General features: G+C 39.1%; 3 protein-coding genes across 6 annotated transcripts in view; 1 reads left to right on the forward strand and 2 right to left on the reverse strand.

Annotated features, from left to right (window-relative positions):
• The window catches only part of pdgfrb (platelet-derived growth factor receptor, beta polypeptide), a 29,433-nt gene extending 25,659 nt beyond the window's left edge, over positions 1-3,774 (reverse strand). The window contains exon 1 of the mRNA XM_040016498.1: positions 3,186-3,774. The gene's annotated coding sequence lies outside the window, so the exon portion shown is untranslated. The remainder of the gene's footprint in view (positions 1-3,185) is intronic.
• Positions 3,775-8,129: 4,355 nt separating this feature from the next.
• Positions 8,130-13,628, forward strand: cdx1a (caudal type homeobox 1a). The gene is made up of 3 exons (XM_040016518.1): positions 8,130-8,723; positions 9,805-9,953; positions 12,092-13,628. Exons 1-3 carry the CDS (start codon positions 8,264-8,266, stop codon positions 12,275-12,277), a joined length of 795 nt encoding a protein of 264 aa, XP_039872452.1. The 5' UTR covers positions 8,130-8,263; the 3' UTR covers positions 12,278-13,628.
• A 320-nt stretch (positions 13,629-13,948) lies between these two features.
• Positions 13,949-17,199, reverse strand: part of LOC120724348 (T-cell surface antigen CD2) — a 61,818-nt gene continuing 58,567 nt past the window's right edge. For all 4 annotated transcript variants that reach the window (XM_040016510.1, XM_040016511.1, XM_040016509.1 and 1 more), the window contains one exon: positions 13,949-16,918. In XM_040016510.1, coding sequence (XP_039872444.1) covers positions 16,728-16,918 — 191 coding nt within the window. In that variant the 3' untranslated portion in view covers positions 13,949-16,727. The remainder of the gene's footprint in view (positions 16,919-17,199) is intronic.

Genomic DNA, 17,199 nt, shown 5'->3' on the forward strand with positions numbered 1-17,199 from the left:
AGACCAAAACTTCCTGTTGAAAGTAAGCCTGTATTAATCCTTATGCAATAAATCCAGAGAGGAACTCATAATCAACACTCATACAAGGTTGGACACAGCTGTCAAGTCATTTACTTGAGTAAAGGCAGGAAAATCAATAAAAAAAAGACCACATTATAAGTCAAAGTCGTACACTTTAAATAAAAGTATAAAATATTTTGTGAAATAAATATTTTTCATTTTTTGCAAAGAGTTCAGTGAAAACATTAATGCAACTCTGGGGGTACTGATTAGCTTAGCTTAGCACATAGACTGAAAACAAGGGAAAGATGTAGTGGACCTTTCTCATCAGTTTCTTGGTTTTACACTTATTTAAGCTTTATTTATCTTTTTTTACACTATATTTTTGTAATATGTGGATTTAGTGTAGTTTTGCATTCAAAGTGTATTGTGGTTTTATGTAAATGAATGATATAAATTTTCTTTTTGCACAAGCCCAACAAAAGACAAGGGTTGGAAATAAGCAATAGGTATAAACTGTGTGCAGCACATCAGTCCCATGCTCTATACTGGCCTTATGTCAAACTGCATTTAGTTACATAAATATATAAAAAAAAAATTAATTCAGAAATTCATCAAAAGGTACAACAAGCTCATTTGTGTCGGGCTGTTATTTCCCTTTAGCGACAACTCAGCAGCTGTTATTAGATCTTAGTTAAAATGTTACTAAATCTTGATCTGAGGAAACCTGGAACGTGACTGGGTGTTTACAACAAGATAAGTCATTATGGAGGAAGTAGTCTCTTAATAGTCTTCTAGTAATTTTCTGTACTGTATTCACAGTGCAATGGTTTTTTTTTGCATGATTATGACACCTTTCTTTGCGATTTTAGGCTGATCCCCTTTCAAAAGTTTGTTATTGTGCGACAAGAGTATATATATAATAAATCAAATGAATGTTTGCTCAATGAACAAACTCACTTCCTGTCTTAAGATGAGATGCAGCTGCCTGACAGCTCTGTGCGAGTGGGAGGGAAACAATGAGGGGGAGGCCAGATGGACAGCCATACAGGATGCTTTACTGCAGCACCACTTGGTGCTTTTCATTAAAGCTGTGTGACTCAAGTATAAAATCTAAGTACAGCATGAAAGAACCAGCGACGTAAAAAGAGGCTCTAGACTAATAGTGTTAAGAAAAGCAACAGCTCATTCAAAAAATATTGGTGGTGGATAATGAGTAAGCCAATGAGTGTCCACCAGAGGATGAGTCAGAGTTTGTTCTGTGAATCTGAAAAACGAACCAATCCGTGTCACGATAACATGATGTGAGAGTGTCTAAGTATTTTAACTCAGTGTTTCCTCTATAAACAAGTTTTTTTAGATGAGGGTTGCTCAACTTTGAGTTGAAATCACAGAGGATAAATGAAAACAGGACAGAATGGGATCAGTATTTTTCAAAAGTTGCTGTTGAGCTCAAAATGTTACATATCTGCACATGTGAGTTAAATCAGACTCCTGGCATGCTTTCTGCATGGTCATAATGTGAAGCACATTTTCTCAAAGCTGCTGGCATGCAGAAGGCCTAGAGAGCCAGGAAACAGCTGATGTCGACGGATTAGGTCCGGGCCAGGGGGAATGGAGCCGGCTGGGCTGCACTTCATCGGGGCCGGAGAGGAGCACTCCGCTGGAGTACATACCAGCAGCATGACGCAAGACAGGAAAATCCCCACTTGTCAGAGTCAAAATTAAACTAAGTTTTGCAAATCTTACAATAAAGATTTGTCACAGCTGATCTAGTGTTTTATAAGTTGGTGCCGTGAAAATAGAAGCCGACTTTAAAGCTATGAAACGAATGCAATGCAGTCTAGCACCATTGATGGTAAAAGTATGACATGCATGCAGTCTTCCAGCGGTTCATCTACAAAAACAATGCCAGACAGTGCCTGGAGTGAAACATCCACAGCGCCAGAGAAGATCAAAAACTTCAAAAGGACACTCCTGTCTGTAGAGGAGGAGAAGAGCATCCACAAAACACATGCCAACAACATTTTGATTACAGCAGATGTCAAAAAGGTCCCCTGTATGCAGAAGATGAATGTGCAGCTAATGAACCCAACAACTTAAATACCAAAGTCACCATACACAACAGTCAGGCAGGAAGGCTTTCAGGTGCAAAACATGTGTTGGAATATACTGAAAAGACATGTATGCCACATGTGTCACAGCCATTAAAATGGCTCACAGTGCTACAATATAACTCGTTCCAGCTACTAAAATCTTCTGATGAACAGGAAGCGATGATTCAACTAATTATGCCGGCTGGACTCGGCATTCTTGAGATGAGACCAGGTTGCTGGTTTTACGACATATCTACATTACAAAAGGGAGACTGAGTAACACAACTATAAATTTAGGGTGGTATGTGTTAACACTTAAAGGGAATTCCTCCAAAGAGGATGCTGTTGACAGTGATAGATGCTGATATCGGTTCACAGCCATGGCTCTTCAATGAGCTTCTCCATGTATCAATGCAGAGAAGATTGAAAAGGGAGGAAAGTGACCAATGGTTTGGTGTAGAGGACCCCCGGTTCACTCTGGGTGACTGAAGAGGGCTGTACAAACAAGCCCTTTAGCAGCGAAGCACAAAGTGGAGAGCGTACAAACAGCTTGTACTATAAACCCTACTGTGTTTGTGTGTACGCTAGACCCCGGGACACCTTGTCAAATGCATTCTGTTAGTGGGAAAATAAACAATGTTAAAGTTGTCCAATGTCAAAGTGTCAAACAGTTGCTGTGTACAGAGATGCAAGCCATCACTATGCTGATGTTTGAACAGGTTGCTTACGCTCTTTCACGCAGCGTTGCAATGGCTGTTGTGTATACACACACACACACACAAGTATGTGGGTAACGAACACCACCAAGAGACAGCAACAACATCACAAAGACATACAGTTGTTCTCTTGTCAAATCGAATCAGATTTTTTGTTTAAAAAAGCTATAAGAAACTTGGGTCCAGTGTTCAGGATGAAGTGCGTCTATGTCAGATGGCTGTGAAACTCAATCTGTCACAGTGGGCTTCCCGTACAGGATAAGTGAATTTTCACCACTTCGTATACAGCCCTTTTTTACTTCTGCCAGCAGCTGTCGAGCAGCTGGAACTTATACTAAAATACTTGACGGTGACAGAGAAGTATGCTTCTTACCTTCAGACAAACCCCAGAAACACAGAAGAATCTTTCCTCTTTGACCAAGAAGGTTGCCGGCCAGCAGAAGGAAACTGGAGAGACTTCCAGTGAGATGTCTCTACAGGGGCTGCTGCTTCAAATGTATAGATCCCTCTGATGTTCACTCTGAGGTTAATCTCTCCTGTCCCAGGAGTCCGTTGGAGGAGGTACTGCAGTGAGCCCGGCTGTTTGTTTAGTCAAATCACATCACCGCGGGTGTCTCTCTCTCTCTCTCCACTCTCACACTCAGAAAGAGTGTTCTAAGAAAAAAAAAGTTCCCAACAGAAACATGCACACACACGCACACACAAACTGTGCACACTCCACCCCTGACAGATCCACACTAAGCAGAGCGTCAGTGTCCACCCCTGCTGAAGCTGAGAGAGAGCAGGACGAGGGAGAGGAGGGAGGGAGCAGTGAAACAGAGCTGAAGCAGAAAGCAAGAAGTTTCTAGCAGGGCGACGAAACTTCAAAATACAAATCCAGTTCTGCTTGTTGTTCTAAGGTAGAGGCTCAGAGGTCTGAGCCGGAGCGATTTGTTTATGAATGGAGTGGAGGTGAACTGAGACTGTCTCTATTGGCAACGGCAATCTGGACCGCATCTAACCCCCTCCATAAAACAACAAACACAATAAAAAGGAGGAGAAAGAGTGAGAGAGTGAGTGAGTGGTCCAGCCAGGAGAAAAAAAAAAGGTTTTGGCAGCGCTGATTGCACCCTGCTTTGGAAACAAACATGGAAGTCTCAGTTTCTCAGGAAAAATAACTTCCCTTACATAATCACACTCTTAAAAACAGGTATAAAAGTGGTTAAAAGTGGGGACTTTAGCTTTAGTGAACCAACTTTTTTTTACATCGCTTTTTATATCATATTTTTTTCACGTGTTTTCTTTTTCCCCTGCATGAAATAACTCAACACCTCCCACCATCCCCACTCCCTCTTTCTCCCTTTTTTTCCCTTGGCCTTTTATCCTCTCTTTTATAAACACAAGCAAAACCATGTAAATATGTCTGCTCTCAATACTAGCTTTCTTCCTAATTCAATCCTTTCCCAGGATATGAGAGGATGATCTGAGATTCGCTACGCAACACTGCAGCTGAATAAAGACCTGTTCTATCTAACAAGCAGGTTGGGGCAGATGGGGGAGGGGGGGGGGGGGGGGGTTGGGGGGGGAGGGGAGGGGAACAGGAGCTAAATTGGAAACTAACATGTTCTCCTCTAATTGAGAGGGCAAATCTAAAAGACCTGCTCGCACTAATTAGAGTGCCAGCAAGCCCCCTCCAGTTATTAGATAGGAGGGGAGCAACACCACACAGGGACAGTTCCTCCTTTTACATCTTTCTAATTCTACCTATGTAATTAGCACCTACTTGCAATAAACCTGCTCTAAATCCACTTATTTGAACTCTTGAATCTATTTGAAGGCGTTTTATTGCTTGTAATGTCAATAAAACTGTAGACCCAAAAGATAAAAAGGCAGTAATACAGCAAGAACGTGCTCGTCAGTCACGTATGTAAACACTCATGAACACACGATTCTTTATCAGCATGAGATGTATAATTTTAGCATCTTTTTACAAAGCAGTGCTGGAGAGAGTCCACAACGGGATGTCTACTGCTCTATATATGGCAGCAGTCCTTGTTTACCCCCACAGAGTGGAGCAGCTCTTAACAAGTGGGATTCCAAAATATTCTGCCTCAACAATACTGAGTCTCTTCAGCCTGTCAGCAGCTAACAAGTAGTTTCTCTCACTGCTGATCTGAATTAGTGTTATAGCTTGAGTGCAAAGCAGTAAAAACACACTATACGCTTGTTTTCCTGCTGGGTTTCAGGAAAAGGTAAAAGTTACACCGCTGTGTTTGTCAAGCACAGGCCATTATAGAGGTACAAGAGTTGAGACAAAGACCTGTAAAGGCAGGGAGCATATATACTCTAGACCTGGAGCTGAACCTGCTGGACCTCTGATAGATGAAGACTGACGGAAATGTTTGAACTACGGCTGCCTCCATTTCAAGTTGTCCCGATAAAGGATATATGACTTTGGGGCACCTTAAAGCTTGATTTCGGCAATGTGATGGGACTAAATCTGAGAATGAACCACAGTTATAAGACATTCGAGATAGACATTCGAGATAGACGAGATAGCAAAAATCAAGAAGAAGCAATACAACATAAAACATCATCATAACAGCATCATCACATATGAGATAATAAAACACGATAACAAAAGGACCCGAAGAACACAGCCTTACAAGTCGAGTCTCAGCAACCTACTGAAATAGGGAAGGCTAGCTGTGTTGGTCAACCTCCCCTAACGCCATTTCCTGAACCCTTTACTCCACACCCCACCCCCACTGCAGCTGATCTGCAAACTACACCCCGCCGCAAACACACATCCATCCACTTTCTTCTCCTTATCCAGTTTGGGGTCTTAGGGGCCCTGGAGCCTATCCCAGCTAATATACACCAAAAGACGACATACAACTTGGTGAAGCTGCTATCACTCGCTAAGACACAGAAACAGACAGCTCACATTCACACCTAAAGCCGGTTTAGAATCACCAGTTAACATAAGATGCATGACTTTAGATTGTGGAACTGTGTACCCACAGAGAACCCATGCAACGACAGGAAAACCTACAAACACCACAAAGAAAGGCCCCAGCTGGGTGCTGGATTCAAACCCAGAGTTTCCTTCCGTGAAGCAATATTGTTATCAACAACACTGAACACTGGTTAATCAACTAGTTTATAAACTAAACCAAAAACAGAAAACCTTCTATGGTTCCAGCTTCTCCAGTGCAAAAGAGTTTCTGCTTGTCTTAGCCAAATGTTGTGATCAATTTACAAATATTTAGTTTATTTGTAAATTGCTACTGTTCAAATGGAACGATTTGTTTGATCTGTTACTTCAAGAACTAGTTATGGGAATGAATGAGATTACTGGAGGAGAAATGACAGAAACCGCATCCGTGCCCTCTCTCTACACTCACATCTTAGTGCAATTTAGTTGCATGGTGTCTAACACATTGTCAAAAAAGAGAAGACAAAGTGGGACAGACAACAAAACAACAATGCATTGCTATCTATTTTGCATTTAGGGAGTGTGGTTGGCTTAAATTTAAACTAAATATATAACTTACCACGATGCTGACTGTAAAGGGTAAAACATTCCTTATACCAGCTCTCTTTTTGGAGCGGTGATTTTTGAATAGATTAAAAAAGGAAACAGGCATCTTAAGGTTAAACAGATTTAAACTAAATCTCTATATATGGAATTATAACTATACAGTAATAGAAATGTTTAGGGTTTATCGAGGTCAAACTTTACTTTGTACATTAAGACATACCCTCATAAGTGCTTTTACCACATTTATTTATTTTCAGGCAAGCTGGCTTGCATTGTGGTCGCCATCAATGTATTTCAAGCGTTGGATGATATGTTTTCATGTTTATGTTGCAATTTCCTTAATGATCAGGCCATTTCCATTAACTTCAGCCAGCTTCCTGCTAACAGCTGATAGGCACTGTAGCTGAGAATGATTATCTTGATAGTGACATGAATCTTTTATGATCGTTTTATATAGAGGACCTCATGCACGGATTTGATAAGTGCAATATATAGCATAAGGCACAGTGTCAACAGAAGATGGAAAGAATAAAAAGCTAACAGTGAGAATGATGATGACAAATAAACTGTGTGCATCTTGTTAACGACAGGTCAGTTGTATGACTGAACTTGAAAGACTCCAAACCAGGAAAGTTATCTGCTATTATTCAGCTTTTTGCTGCCCTCATATGGACGTTTTGAGCCATGACATAGCGGGGAGCAAAGCAACTTTGCTTTTGCTTGACCTATGTCACTATTGGTCTTACATCAGAGCAGACTATAAATGATAAAGAGCACTGGAGTGGTATTTCAGGATTTTTATCAAGTGTTTTTCTGGTTAATCAAGCTCACAACACAAAGAGTTACAAAGGAGAACCATGTTCAATTTTGTTTTGTGAGAAACTAAAAAAGAAAAAGACAAAATAGGAGAAAAACCTATGTAGTTTGAAGGACTACAAATGTATATTAAACAGCTTAAGAGAATAAAAAATTATTTATTTTTGCCATAATGATGATACTGAAGTGTATTATCTGGTCAGAGCCATAGCTGCCACTGAAGGGAAGCAGCCCATTTCCACAGCTATGTTTGCTACATGTTCTAATGTTCCTGTGATGTATAGAATTAAAATATGGACTTTAACTAATTTAATTACATGTACATTTTCCATGTTTTTTTCAATACAGTATGCAAATGTAATATGCTTGATTGGTTTACATTTAGTTCATACAATGCACGTTTTCCCTCACGATTTCTTATTTGAGTAAATAAACCTTTAGTTTTATATATTTAAGTTGTATCTTACTCAAATGTTTTACTTGCATGTTTATTGGGGTTGAATAATTAAATTCTTTTTAGTGTATGAAGATTAAGTTGACAGTGAAGAAAAACAACATTTAAGCTTTAAAATAAGAAGCTAAACTATATCAAAATAAAAATATAAATTAATAAATGAATGTGCATTTTTTAAAATCTTCGGCATGGCTAGACGAGGTCTTTATGGGTAACCGGAAATCCTGACCTGATTATTTTTCAACATATGTAATTTCATATTTTAAAAATTTCCTTGCTTTGAAAAAAACAAAAACATATAGTGGTATGTTTTCCTGCTTGTTTGTTTGTGTATTTGTTTCCTTCCACCTCTGTCCGTATTATTATTATTATTATTGGTGTTGGCCTGTAGTCTCTGCGCTGAATCTAAGCCCCCTATATACATGCACGCGGAGGCACATGGACTTCCCACGCATTCCACACATTGTACCGCCTTATCAAAATGATTCATCAGGGCAAACCTGGTAAATCGGGGTCATTGCCCTGACGTCGCAAAGACCAGCAGGCAGGTGAGTCTCAGGTAAAGCGTGACGTCAGGATGATACTTTCGAACTCCTTGCCAGTAAATCTATAAAGGTGTGTAGTCTTACTTCACAGGTAGCCTGAACCTTAGACTGAAATGAAAACAGAGCTTGCTGAAGATAAACTCGGGGGCCTAACATGCTCTTGGAGGTTTGATTTTTCCAGGTCTTCCAGAGATTCACCCTACCTGTCGAGCGAGGATACCGGGATGTACCCGAGCTCTGCTTCTATCAGACAAACGGCTCAGGCTCTGTCACTGAACAGTCAGTACATTCCGCCTCCGTATGACTTCCCCAGCTACCACCATCACGTCACGGGAGTCGGTGATTTGTCGGCAAGTACCTGGAACCCCCTTTACGCGCCCCGGGAGGAGTATCCCTACAGCTTCCCGGGGTCAAGCCCCAACACCGCGCAGGTCAACTTCACCTACCCGGATCTGAGCAACGTTCCTTCCGCCGCTGGAGGGGGATCGCTCACCCCTTACAACTTCATCTCTGGACAGGATCCCCTCATTCCCAGGAAAAGACCACAGGAGCCCGTTAAACAAACAACTTCAGGTGGGACTTTACTTTATCATACTTATTCTTAATCATAGGCTTATTTTGGTCTGCATAATGTATTCAGTGAATTATACAGATATAAAGAACATTTGTAACATCTTCATCTAAAGTTGCTTCGTGCATACAAATATCTGTTATCTGGAGTACTTCAAACGCACTTGTCTCTGTTTTTTTTCTTCTTCTTCTTCATTCTCGCGACTGATCACATATTAGCTGTCTTAAATGTTAACAAGTGACACAAACAGGAAATGCAGCATCTTGATAAGACACATTCTATAGGGGGAGGAGATTACACAACCTCCTGGGTTACCTTTGTAGCTGTCGCTGTGGTTGCATGACTAACTAAACCTAAAAAAAACCGTACAAGTATGGGTAACGCATGAGAAACACATGCAAACCTCTTTGGACAATCATGCTGTGAGATGTCAATGCAAAGCTAACAGTGGAGGCCATGAAGTCTACACAAGTCTCACACCCCACCCTCTCTGTCCACTGGGTGGGTGTGAGATGGTGACAAACTGGATAGATAACACTGGAAGTGCAGGAAGTCTGCAGAAGTTAAACTAAGTCTCCTCTAAAGGCTAACCCTCTCTTAACCCTCTTGTGTGTATCTGTGTGTGTGTGGGTGTGGCTGGATCAATGCTGTCACATGAGCTAGTTTTCTGATCAATAACTGTGACTCCTAGTTTCTTGAGTGTGTATGTGAACATGCGTGTCAATGAATAGCTGCCTATGTAAAGAGCTGTGTAGACAGCACTCACGGTGATAAGGAGAAGCACTGATGCAATGCAGTGGGGAGTCTTTGCCTTCGTTATAGTCTGAGCATGATTAGTAGAATTGATGAGGTTTTAAGTGGCGCCTGAACTTGAACGTGGCACCAGACTGTTTGGTCACGACACACACATTTCGTAACTCACTGACACAAAATTATTAATTCCTGAAAAAGATGTGGGCCATACACATGAATAAAAAATGACTCTATTTTCTTACATTCACTGTCTTTATTTTTGTGCTTATGTTTACTATTCTTAATATTTATTGATTTTTTACTAAAAAGCAATTGTTTTGTCTGATTTAGGTGGGAAGACTCGCACTAAGGACAAGTACAGGGTGGTGTACACTGACCACCAAAGGATGGAGCTTGAGAAAGAGTTTCAGTTCAACCGCTATATCACAATGAGAAGGAAGTCAGAGCTGTCAATGGCACTCAGCCTTTCCGAGAGGCAGGTGAGAAGATTAGAGTAAATAAACGGTCAATGTAGAAATTATATAGAAAAACTGAATGTAGAAAATATATAGAAACTGTCTAGGACAGTGAGACTTTGTAACTTTTGCGTTCTCTCTTCACATTCAAAGAATGTGAAGAGTAGCCAACCACATGTTCTGTTTTTCTTTTTTTAGGTTCCTCCTTAAGAGGAACGAATGAGATAAACTAAACTCACAGCAGAAAACCCCCATGAAGCAATGAGACAGTGTATTTCGTTACTGTTGAAACTCAGTTAGGAAACAGAATGTGGGTTTTGTTCGTGCAAACCCCCCATGGTTTGCACGAACAAATCTATAGGCCAAGGCCAAGAAGTATATATTTGTCACCCCCTTTTGTGAGTGACAATAATAAGGAAGGTCACTGCAAATTTAACATGTTTATGTTAGGGGTATAAAAAATATGCCCTAATTTTTTTTAACTTTGTAAAGCCAGAACCACAAAATAATTAAATGTTTTTTTAGTTACTGGAGTTTAACCTTTATCGTTATCATTATCTCAAAGAAATCCACTTAACTGCCAAAAATGCTGAAGTATGTTTAAAGTTTGCTGAACAATATTTAGACAAGCCTGTGAAATACTGGGGGGAATATAGTCTGGTCAGATAAGACTGAAATAAACTCTTTGGATGGCAAAATACACGCCATGTTAGGAGGTCAATAGGGCAATGCATATCACCCCAAAACACCAACAGGGAAGTTAAGAGGTGGGAAGGATGAATAGAAAAATGTACCAAGACTTTTTTGATGAAAATCTTCTGCCATCTACCAGGATGATGATGATGAAACGAGGGGTGGACGTTTCAGAAAGACAATGATCCCAAACACAAAGCCAAAGGGAACTCTTGACTGGTTTCAGAAACAGAAAATAAAGCTGCTAAAAATAGCCCAGCCAATCACATGACCCGAATCCAGTTGAAAATCTATAGAAAGAACTAAACCCCAGAGTTCATAGAAGAGGCCCACAGAGCCTTCAGGATTTGAATTTCTGTTTGTGTGCGACTAGTTTCTCCACACAGGAGGCATCTTGAAGCTGTCATCACCAACAAAAGCTTTTGCGCGAAGTATTAAATAAATGTCAGTAAATGTGTTCAATACTTTTTCCCTGTGTCACTTCTTATTATTACACATAGTTTCTGGACATCCGCAGTTTAATTTGTCTTTGCATGTGCGGACTGGTTGGGTTGTTACTGACATCTGGTGAGAATTTCATACCATGTGAAATATATTTTTCTTTGAAAACTGGTGATGTGTTCAATACTTATTATACCCCATGTGTATAAACACACATGGGGTATAACAAAAATGATCTTGGCATTTTTGTGGAATTTCATGCTCACCGCATAAATCTGCATATACTGCAGATATCTGATTGTAAACAGTGTACCACTGATGATGCACAGATCTCAAATATGGCATTAACTTTGTGTTACGGGGTTATTATCTCATTTGTGGGTTTCTTTTTTTTTCTTATGTGAAGTGAGATAACAGGGAAGGTGGAGCTTGGATTTATTTTGTTGATGTTATTGTGCATTAGAAAAAACCCCCTGCATCTGCAGGCCATCTATTACCACTGTGCTGTATTTTACTTATTCCCATGGTTAAGTGTAGGGTTTCTACTAATGCAGCACATGTGAGCACAATGTTCTCAAACAATCCCCTCTGGAGAAACGAGCTCCAGAGAAAAAAAACAAATTCTGCAAACCGTAATGTTAACATATGTGGCCAAACGCATAAGTAGTGTTAATGGTGAAACCCTCAATCTTACTGTCATTATGCTGTTCTTGTTGTTTCTTCTGCCTGCCCTTGCAGCTTCTTAAAACCACAGCTGAGTGCAATTGTTGTAGCTCCCAGAGTAATTCTGGGAAAGTCAGAGATTACTAAATTTCAAGTAGATGAAGCAAGGCAAGGGAAAGTTACCACAGAAAGCAAAGTCGCTGCAGTTTTCAACTTCCTTTTAATGCAGCAAATAAGCGATTTATAGAAGAAATGAAAATGATAATGATGTGCTGTTTCTTTTGATGTCGTTTAGGGAACAAGCCATAATGCTCCCTAACTGAGAAATGTTCTTGATGCTGATATCTCATGCATGTATGTCTCAGGTGAAGATCTGGTTTCAGAACAGACGTGCCAAGGAGAGGAAGATCAACAGGAAGAAGTTGCAGCATTCCCAGCAGGCCTCAACAACCACACCCACCCCACCTGTACTGTGTGCACACAGTGACACCCACAACCCCGCGAGCCCCAGCAGGAACATTTTGTCAGACGCAGTATCGGAGGAGTACTAGGTGAAGTCTATGTGAAAGACTGGCACTGTATCTGTGTGTGTAAATAATGTTTTTAATAGTTGTACAAGTTCACCACAGAACGAATGAAAAAGATTCACATGAAGATCACCTCTATTTTACAATGTCACCACCACACGTTTGTCACATGGATCGAGTCGAGTGGGCATTTATTCCACTTGCTTGTGTTAATCATTATCAACGTCAAGATAGCGTTTTAACAGTGCATGCCCAAGAAAGAGGATTAGTGTCTTTCTTGTTGTCTTTTCCTTGTATATGTATCCATTAACAGGAATATAATGCAAATGCAGATATAAAAAAGAAAAAAAACTGACAGCCCTTCTTCTTGTTTCCAAGGCAGTACTGTGACACTAACACGCCTTTTTTATGACAACTTGAAGTTACAGGAAATCAGATGGGGAAAGCAGATATCTAATTCGAAAGGTGGTTAAATTGTTCTTTTTGTTTTTCTGAAAACATGCATTTACTCTACATTTTAGCTGCAGCAAAGCAAGGGCAGCATTATTAAAAGTGTCACTGGTTTTAGACATTCAGACGGGAGAGTTTAGCCACATCCTGAAAAACTGCTGAAGATTGCTCAACTGCATGACTCGTGATTTACAGTCGCTGTGGCACAGACATTCAGCTCTGGCATGGAACTAGATATATTCGTTTTATTTTAAAAAATGTCTACACTTCTCTATTTTTTTTAGAACCCAATGTCTGTATATATGAAATGTTAAAGGATGTGCTGTACAAGCAAGAAATGTTGACACACTTTGATACTTCTTCACTGTAATGTTAAAGAAAAGGAAGGAGAAACAAAAGATGTGGAAATTTAGTAGGTATGAGTCATCTAACGATTAAAGGTTTTTCCATTTCTAAATAAATGACTGACTTATCAACAGTGCAGTGTGTGCAGTTGTGTAATCACAAATGTTTAGAGTGTAAGAAAGTCACCGTTTTCTAATTTAGCTCTTCCGAATTTCAGTGTGTTTGTACATGCTTTTGTGTGTTTCAAGTGGAGTTTATGTTGGCTTTGCAGCTTAAACCCTCTCCTCAGCACTGAGGTTTTATTGATTTAGAGTTGTATTTTCTGTTAATTTGCTCTAGCCACATTCACGTGGGTCAATTTGCTTTTCATACAACACAGTTTCTACAGGAAAAGGCTTCTTGATGAAGAAATATAACATTAGTATGAAGTTCTATCTATAAATGCGCAAAACGAATACATTGGCTTCCTGTCATCACTTTTAAGACTCTAAACGAGCCTACAACGCTTTATTTGTTGGATCTTTTTTTATGTTCACAGTCCTGTCAGAGGTCTTCCAATCAGATGTGACTTCCATAAACTAGACTTAAAAATAAAGGTGACTTACGATTTCACACTAGAACTGCAGAATCTGTTTCTACATTTGAGTCTTTGCTCCAGCCTCATTTCTACTCTCTGGCCTTTAATTCGATCTAAACCTTGACATTTCCTTTTTGTTATGTTTTATTATTGGCTGCCTGTGAAGCACTGTGGTCAACTCCGGTTGTTTTAAAGGTGCTATATAAATAAACTTGACCTTGACCTTGACATTAAATTCATCACAATAAAGCCTAAGATGACCTCAATTGTATATCCTTAAATTACAAAAAAATAACAATAAATAAACACAACATTTACATTCCTTAACAATCTTTTTTCTTCTTTTTTTTTATTGTGTGAAAAAAGGAAAACAATTTTCAATTTGTACAAGGTGTATTAAAGGTTACAGAAAGAGAGGAAAGACACAGGACTATTTTGGTTTTCGGTTTTGTAATTTGCATTATTTATTAGGCAGTTGCCACTTTAAGGCATAAGCGTGTGTGTTTGTTTTGTGCTGTTTGCGCATGCATGCGTGAATGCGGTTTGTATGTATGGCTGAGTGTCTGTGTGCATGTGTCTATAACTGTCTGTGGAAAAACAAAGTTACATACACACTTTGTCTTACAGAAAAAAAGTACCAATTAAACTACAAAATCTGTACTGTACAATACTAAAGAAAAAAACATGTAAAAATGTTTTCATTCTCTTGCATTAAAAATATAAATGATATTCTGTTTGAAAAGTATTTATAGTTCAAGGCTTTTATCAGTTTAAAAACTGAAGTGCTAAAGACCAGAGAACTGGCGCCAGTCTGGTTTTATAGTTTAACAGCTTTGGCATTGCGAGGCAGCATCACATGATCGTGTCACGGCAATTATAAAATCCCCTGGTGTGTATGTGCTTCAGCTTCTCATTAGTGAATGTGCAACAGTTCACTCGTTTGCATTTCCTACGCCACACACACATTAAAAGGTAAAAACAATGTTGGCCATACTGGGATGCCCTGATGTACAAAGCAGCATTTGCTGACTGATCACATGATCAAAAAATAAACTCTGAGGAAACTACAACTGTAATGGACCATAAACACCAATTTTATGGCAGTATGAATCAGCATAAAGTCAGTGCATGGTTATCAACCTTTAACCCCATATCTAACCAAATGTATTTCATCTGTTTTGTGCCAACAGTTGCAACTTCTGCATTTGTCAGGTGACAAAAATATTACCAGTATTTTGGAGCAAACACTCAACCATGAAAGGTATTTTCTTCTTTTTATATAACAGTCTAAATGCAGAAAAGAGGAACTGAAATGGGCAAACATTACAGTAAACCGAACGGGACCAAACTCATTCGGCGCCAGTTCATTTAAAATATGGTTTATACAAATGTGTTATCGGCCTTCCTGTGCTTCAAAGAGACGCGATAGTCGGCCTGACCGTGTTCACACCCACACCAAGGATGCCGGGACTGTGAATGACCCTATTTAGAATTAATCTGCATCTGTAAGAAAAGGTTCACCGTGCAGTGCTCTGCACATGCATCTGTCTGAGACTCAAACAGCAATGAAACGTTTGAATCTTGAATCTCTGTAATCTCTGATTAATGACTTGGTCTAAACATGTGCATTATCCTGTTTTCAACTGTGATTCTCCTTTTAACAGCTATTCCTTTTAAACATAATTACTTAGTTTTAGTTTTAACACAGGCCAAAATAATTTTCCATCCATGACTCTCACTTCACCTCCTGATTAACGCTAAAACATCTGCTTCAGCTGATTTTTGTTCAGCTGACCTTTTATTAATTTAAAATCATTTGAATGGATAACGGCAGTTCTTCAAACCTGCAAGTTAGAACCTTATATTTGATTAAAAACCATGCACTGTTTGAAGAGACTGATGATGTCATCTCTGTTTTTTTTGACAGGTACAACTTAAACTCGAACCGCAAACACGTAGGAAGTGTAATTGAACTAAATATAGAAAACACAAATTGATGCTGTTAAATGATAAACAGGTGGCTTCAGCTCAGAATCTCACATGCAGTAAAACAGCTTTCTTCCTCAAACTACAGCTAGTTCACTGAACTCCTTTTAGTGTAGTCACAAATCATCAACACAAACATTTAAAGTACAGTTTAAAAATGAAAAGTAGAGGTGTCTTTACATTTTAAAATTGAATTTCTGAATCAATTTTACATTTGAAGGCAATTAGGAGACAGTATTTATAAGATTGCTGGTCTTGATACACTGAAACAAAACGTATTCTTTTTTTTTTAACAACCAGTGTCACGATTAAACCTACACAGCCCACTCCACTGTATTATTGCTCTAAGTGGTTATTGAACTTTGATCTTATCCAAACGGTTTGAGCAGAAAAAAAAAGAAGAAAGAATGAAAACCAACGTCTGAGAAAAAAGCAGAAGTATTTGCATCATGGAAACAAATCCCCTCTCTCGTCTGCTTACTGTGAACTTCCTGAAACACTTCGCTGTAAATTTATCTTTGGACTGAAGAGCCAAAGGAAGACAACCTCCACCTACAAACTACACTGAACTGTTAGTAATTAGGTTTGTGTAAATCACAAGTCATTAACCACATGTGGTTAATAATCACACTTTAATTAAATGGAATTTTTTTTGTGGCATTAGATTGAAATTGGCCGTTTTAGGTTAAATGAGTGCATCATGTATTGTTAAAACTATAGTAATAATGCAGTTTATCAGTGTTTAGACAATAAATAAGATAAAACATATCCATAAATTATAACTGCGATTAAAACTATTACAACATCCTATAAATATAAAAGCTAATAGAAAAATATGAATAATTATGTTTAGAAATGTTAAATAGCTACAAAACTACCGCAGCTTGTGTAGCATCATATGAAATGATAACCCAGATGTCACCTAAGTCTGAGTGTGCTGATGCTCTTTTATATAACAGAATCACAGTGAAAGCAAAGAAAATCAATACGTATGAGATCTGAACGTTTTTATTTTTCTGATGGGAAATTGAATTAAATTAAAGACCTTTTGGCATCTTGACATCATCTCCTCTCTCCATGGACCTTCAGTCTGTGTGAACACACCAACAACCTAAATCACCGGAATCTTTGGACCTTTGCATACATACAATCATCTCCTGTTGGTTCAGTGTGCCGAGATCGCCTCGAAAACTTGACTTGGCCGTACTCCACGTCCACCTCCGCCTCTGTTGTTTGCACTGCTGGCTTCCCCTGTTGCTTCATGATCCTGACATCAGCATAGGTTACATCTTGGTCACATTCATCCTCTGCAGAGTAGCAAGAAGATTGTTACAAGCAGAGTATTACAGATAACTTTTAAAGGTTTTAATTTTTGTGAAGTCTTTTTGCTTTCTTTATGCGAGTTTCAAAAATATTTTCACAGTGATATCTGCTGCAGAAAGACCTGGTTAGCTTCAGTTCATAGACTGGAGAAAATGAGTCAGATACAAAAATGGGTTTTAAAATGAGTTCTTTGGCAATGCTTTAAGTTTATAGTCGACAGACTTTGTTACCTTTGTACACAGCGGTCTACTCGGCTTTTGTGTTG

This window comes from Simochromis diagramma, unplaced genomic scaffold, assembly GCF_900408965.1.
Source record: "Simochromis diagramma unplaced genomic scaffold, fSimDia1.1 OVJJ01000685.1, whole genome shotgun sequence".
Classification (NCBI taxonomy): Eukaryota; Metazoa; Chordata; class Actinopteri; order Cichliformes; family Cichlidae; genus Simochromis; species Simochromis diagramma.

Excerpts from the sequence above, each read along its gene's own strand:
- cdx1a (XM_040016518.1), top strand. The coding sequence starts at position 8,264 with ATGAAAACAGAGCTTGCTGAAGATAAACTCGGGGGCCTAACATGCTCT. Across the intron at positions 8,724-9,804 it reads CGTTAAACAAACAACTTCAG|GTGGGAAGACTCGCACTAAG; the intron begins GTGGGACTTTAC and ends TGTCTGATTTAG. Across the intron at positions 9,954-12,091 it reads TCAGCCTTTCCGAGAGGCAG|GTGAAGATCTGGTTTCAGAA; the intron begins GTGAGAAGATTA and ends TGTATGTCTCAG.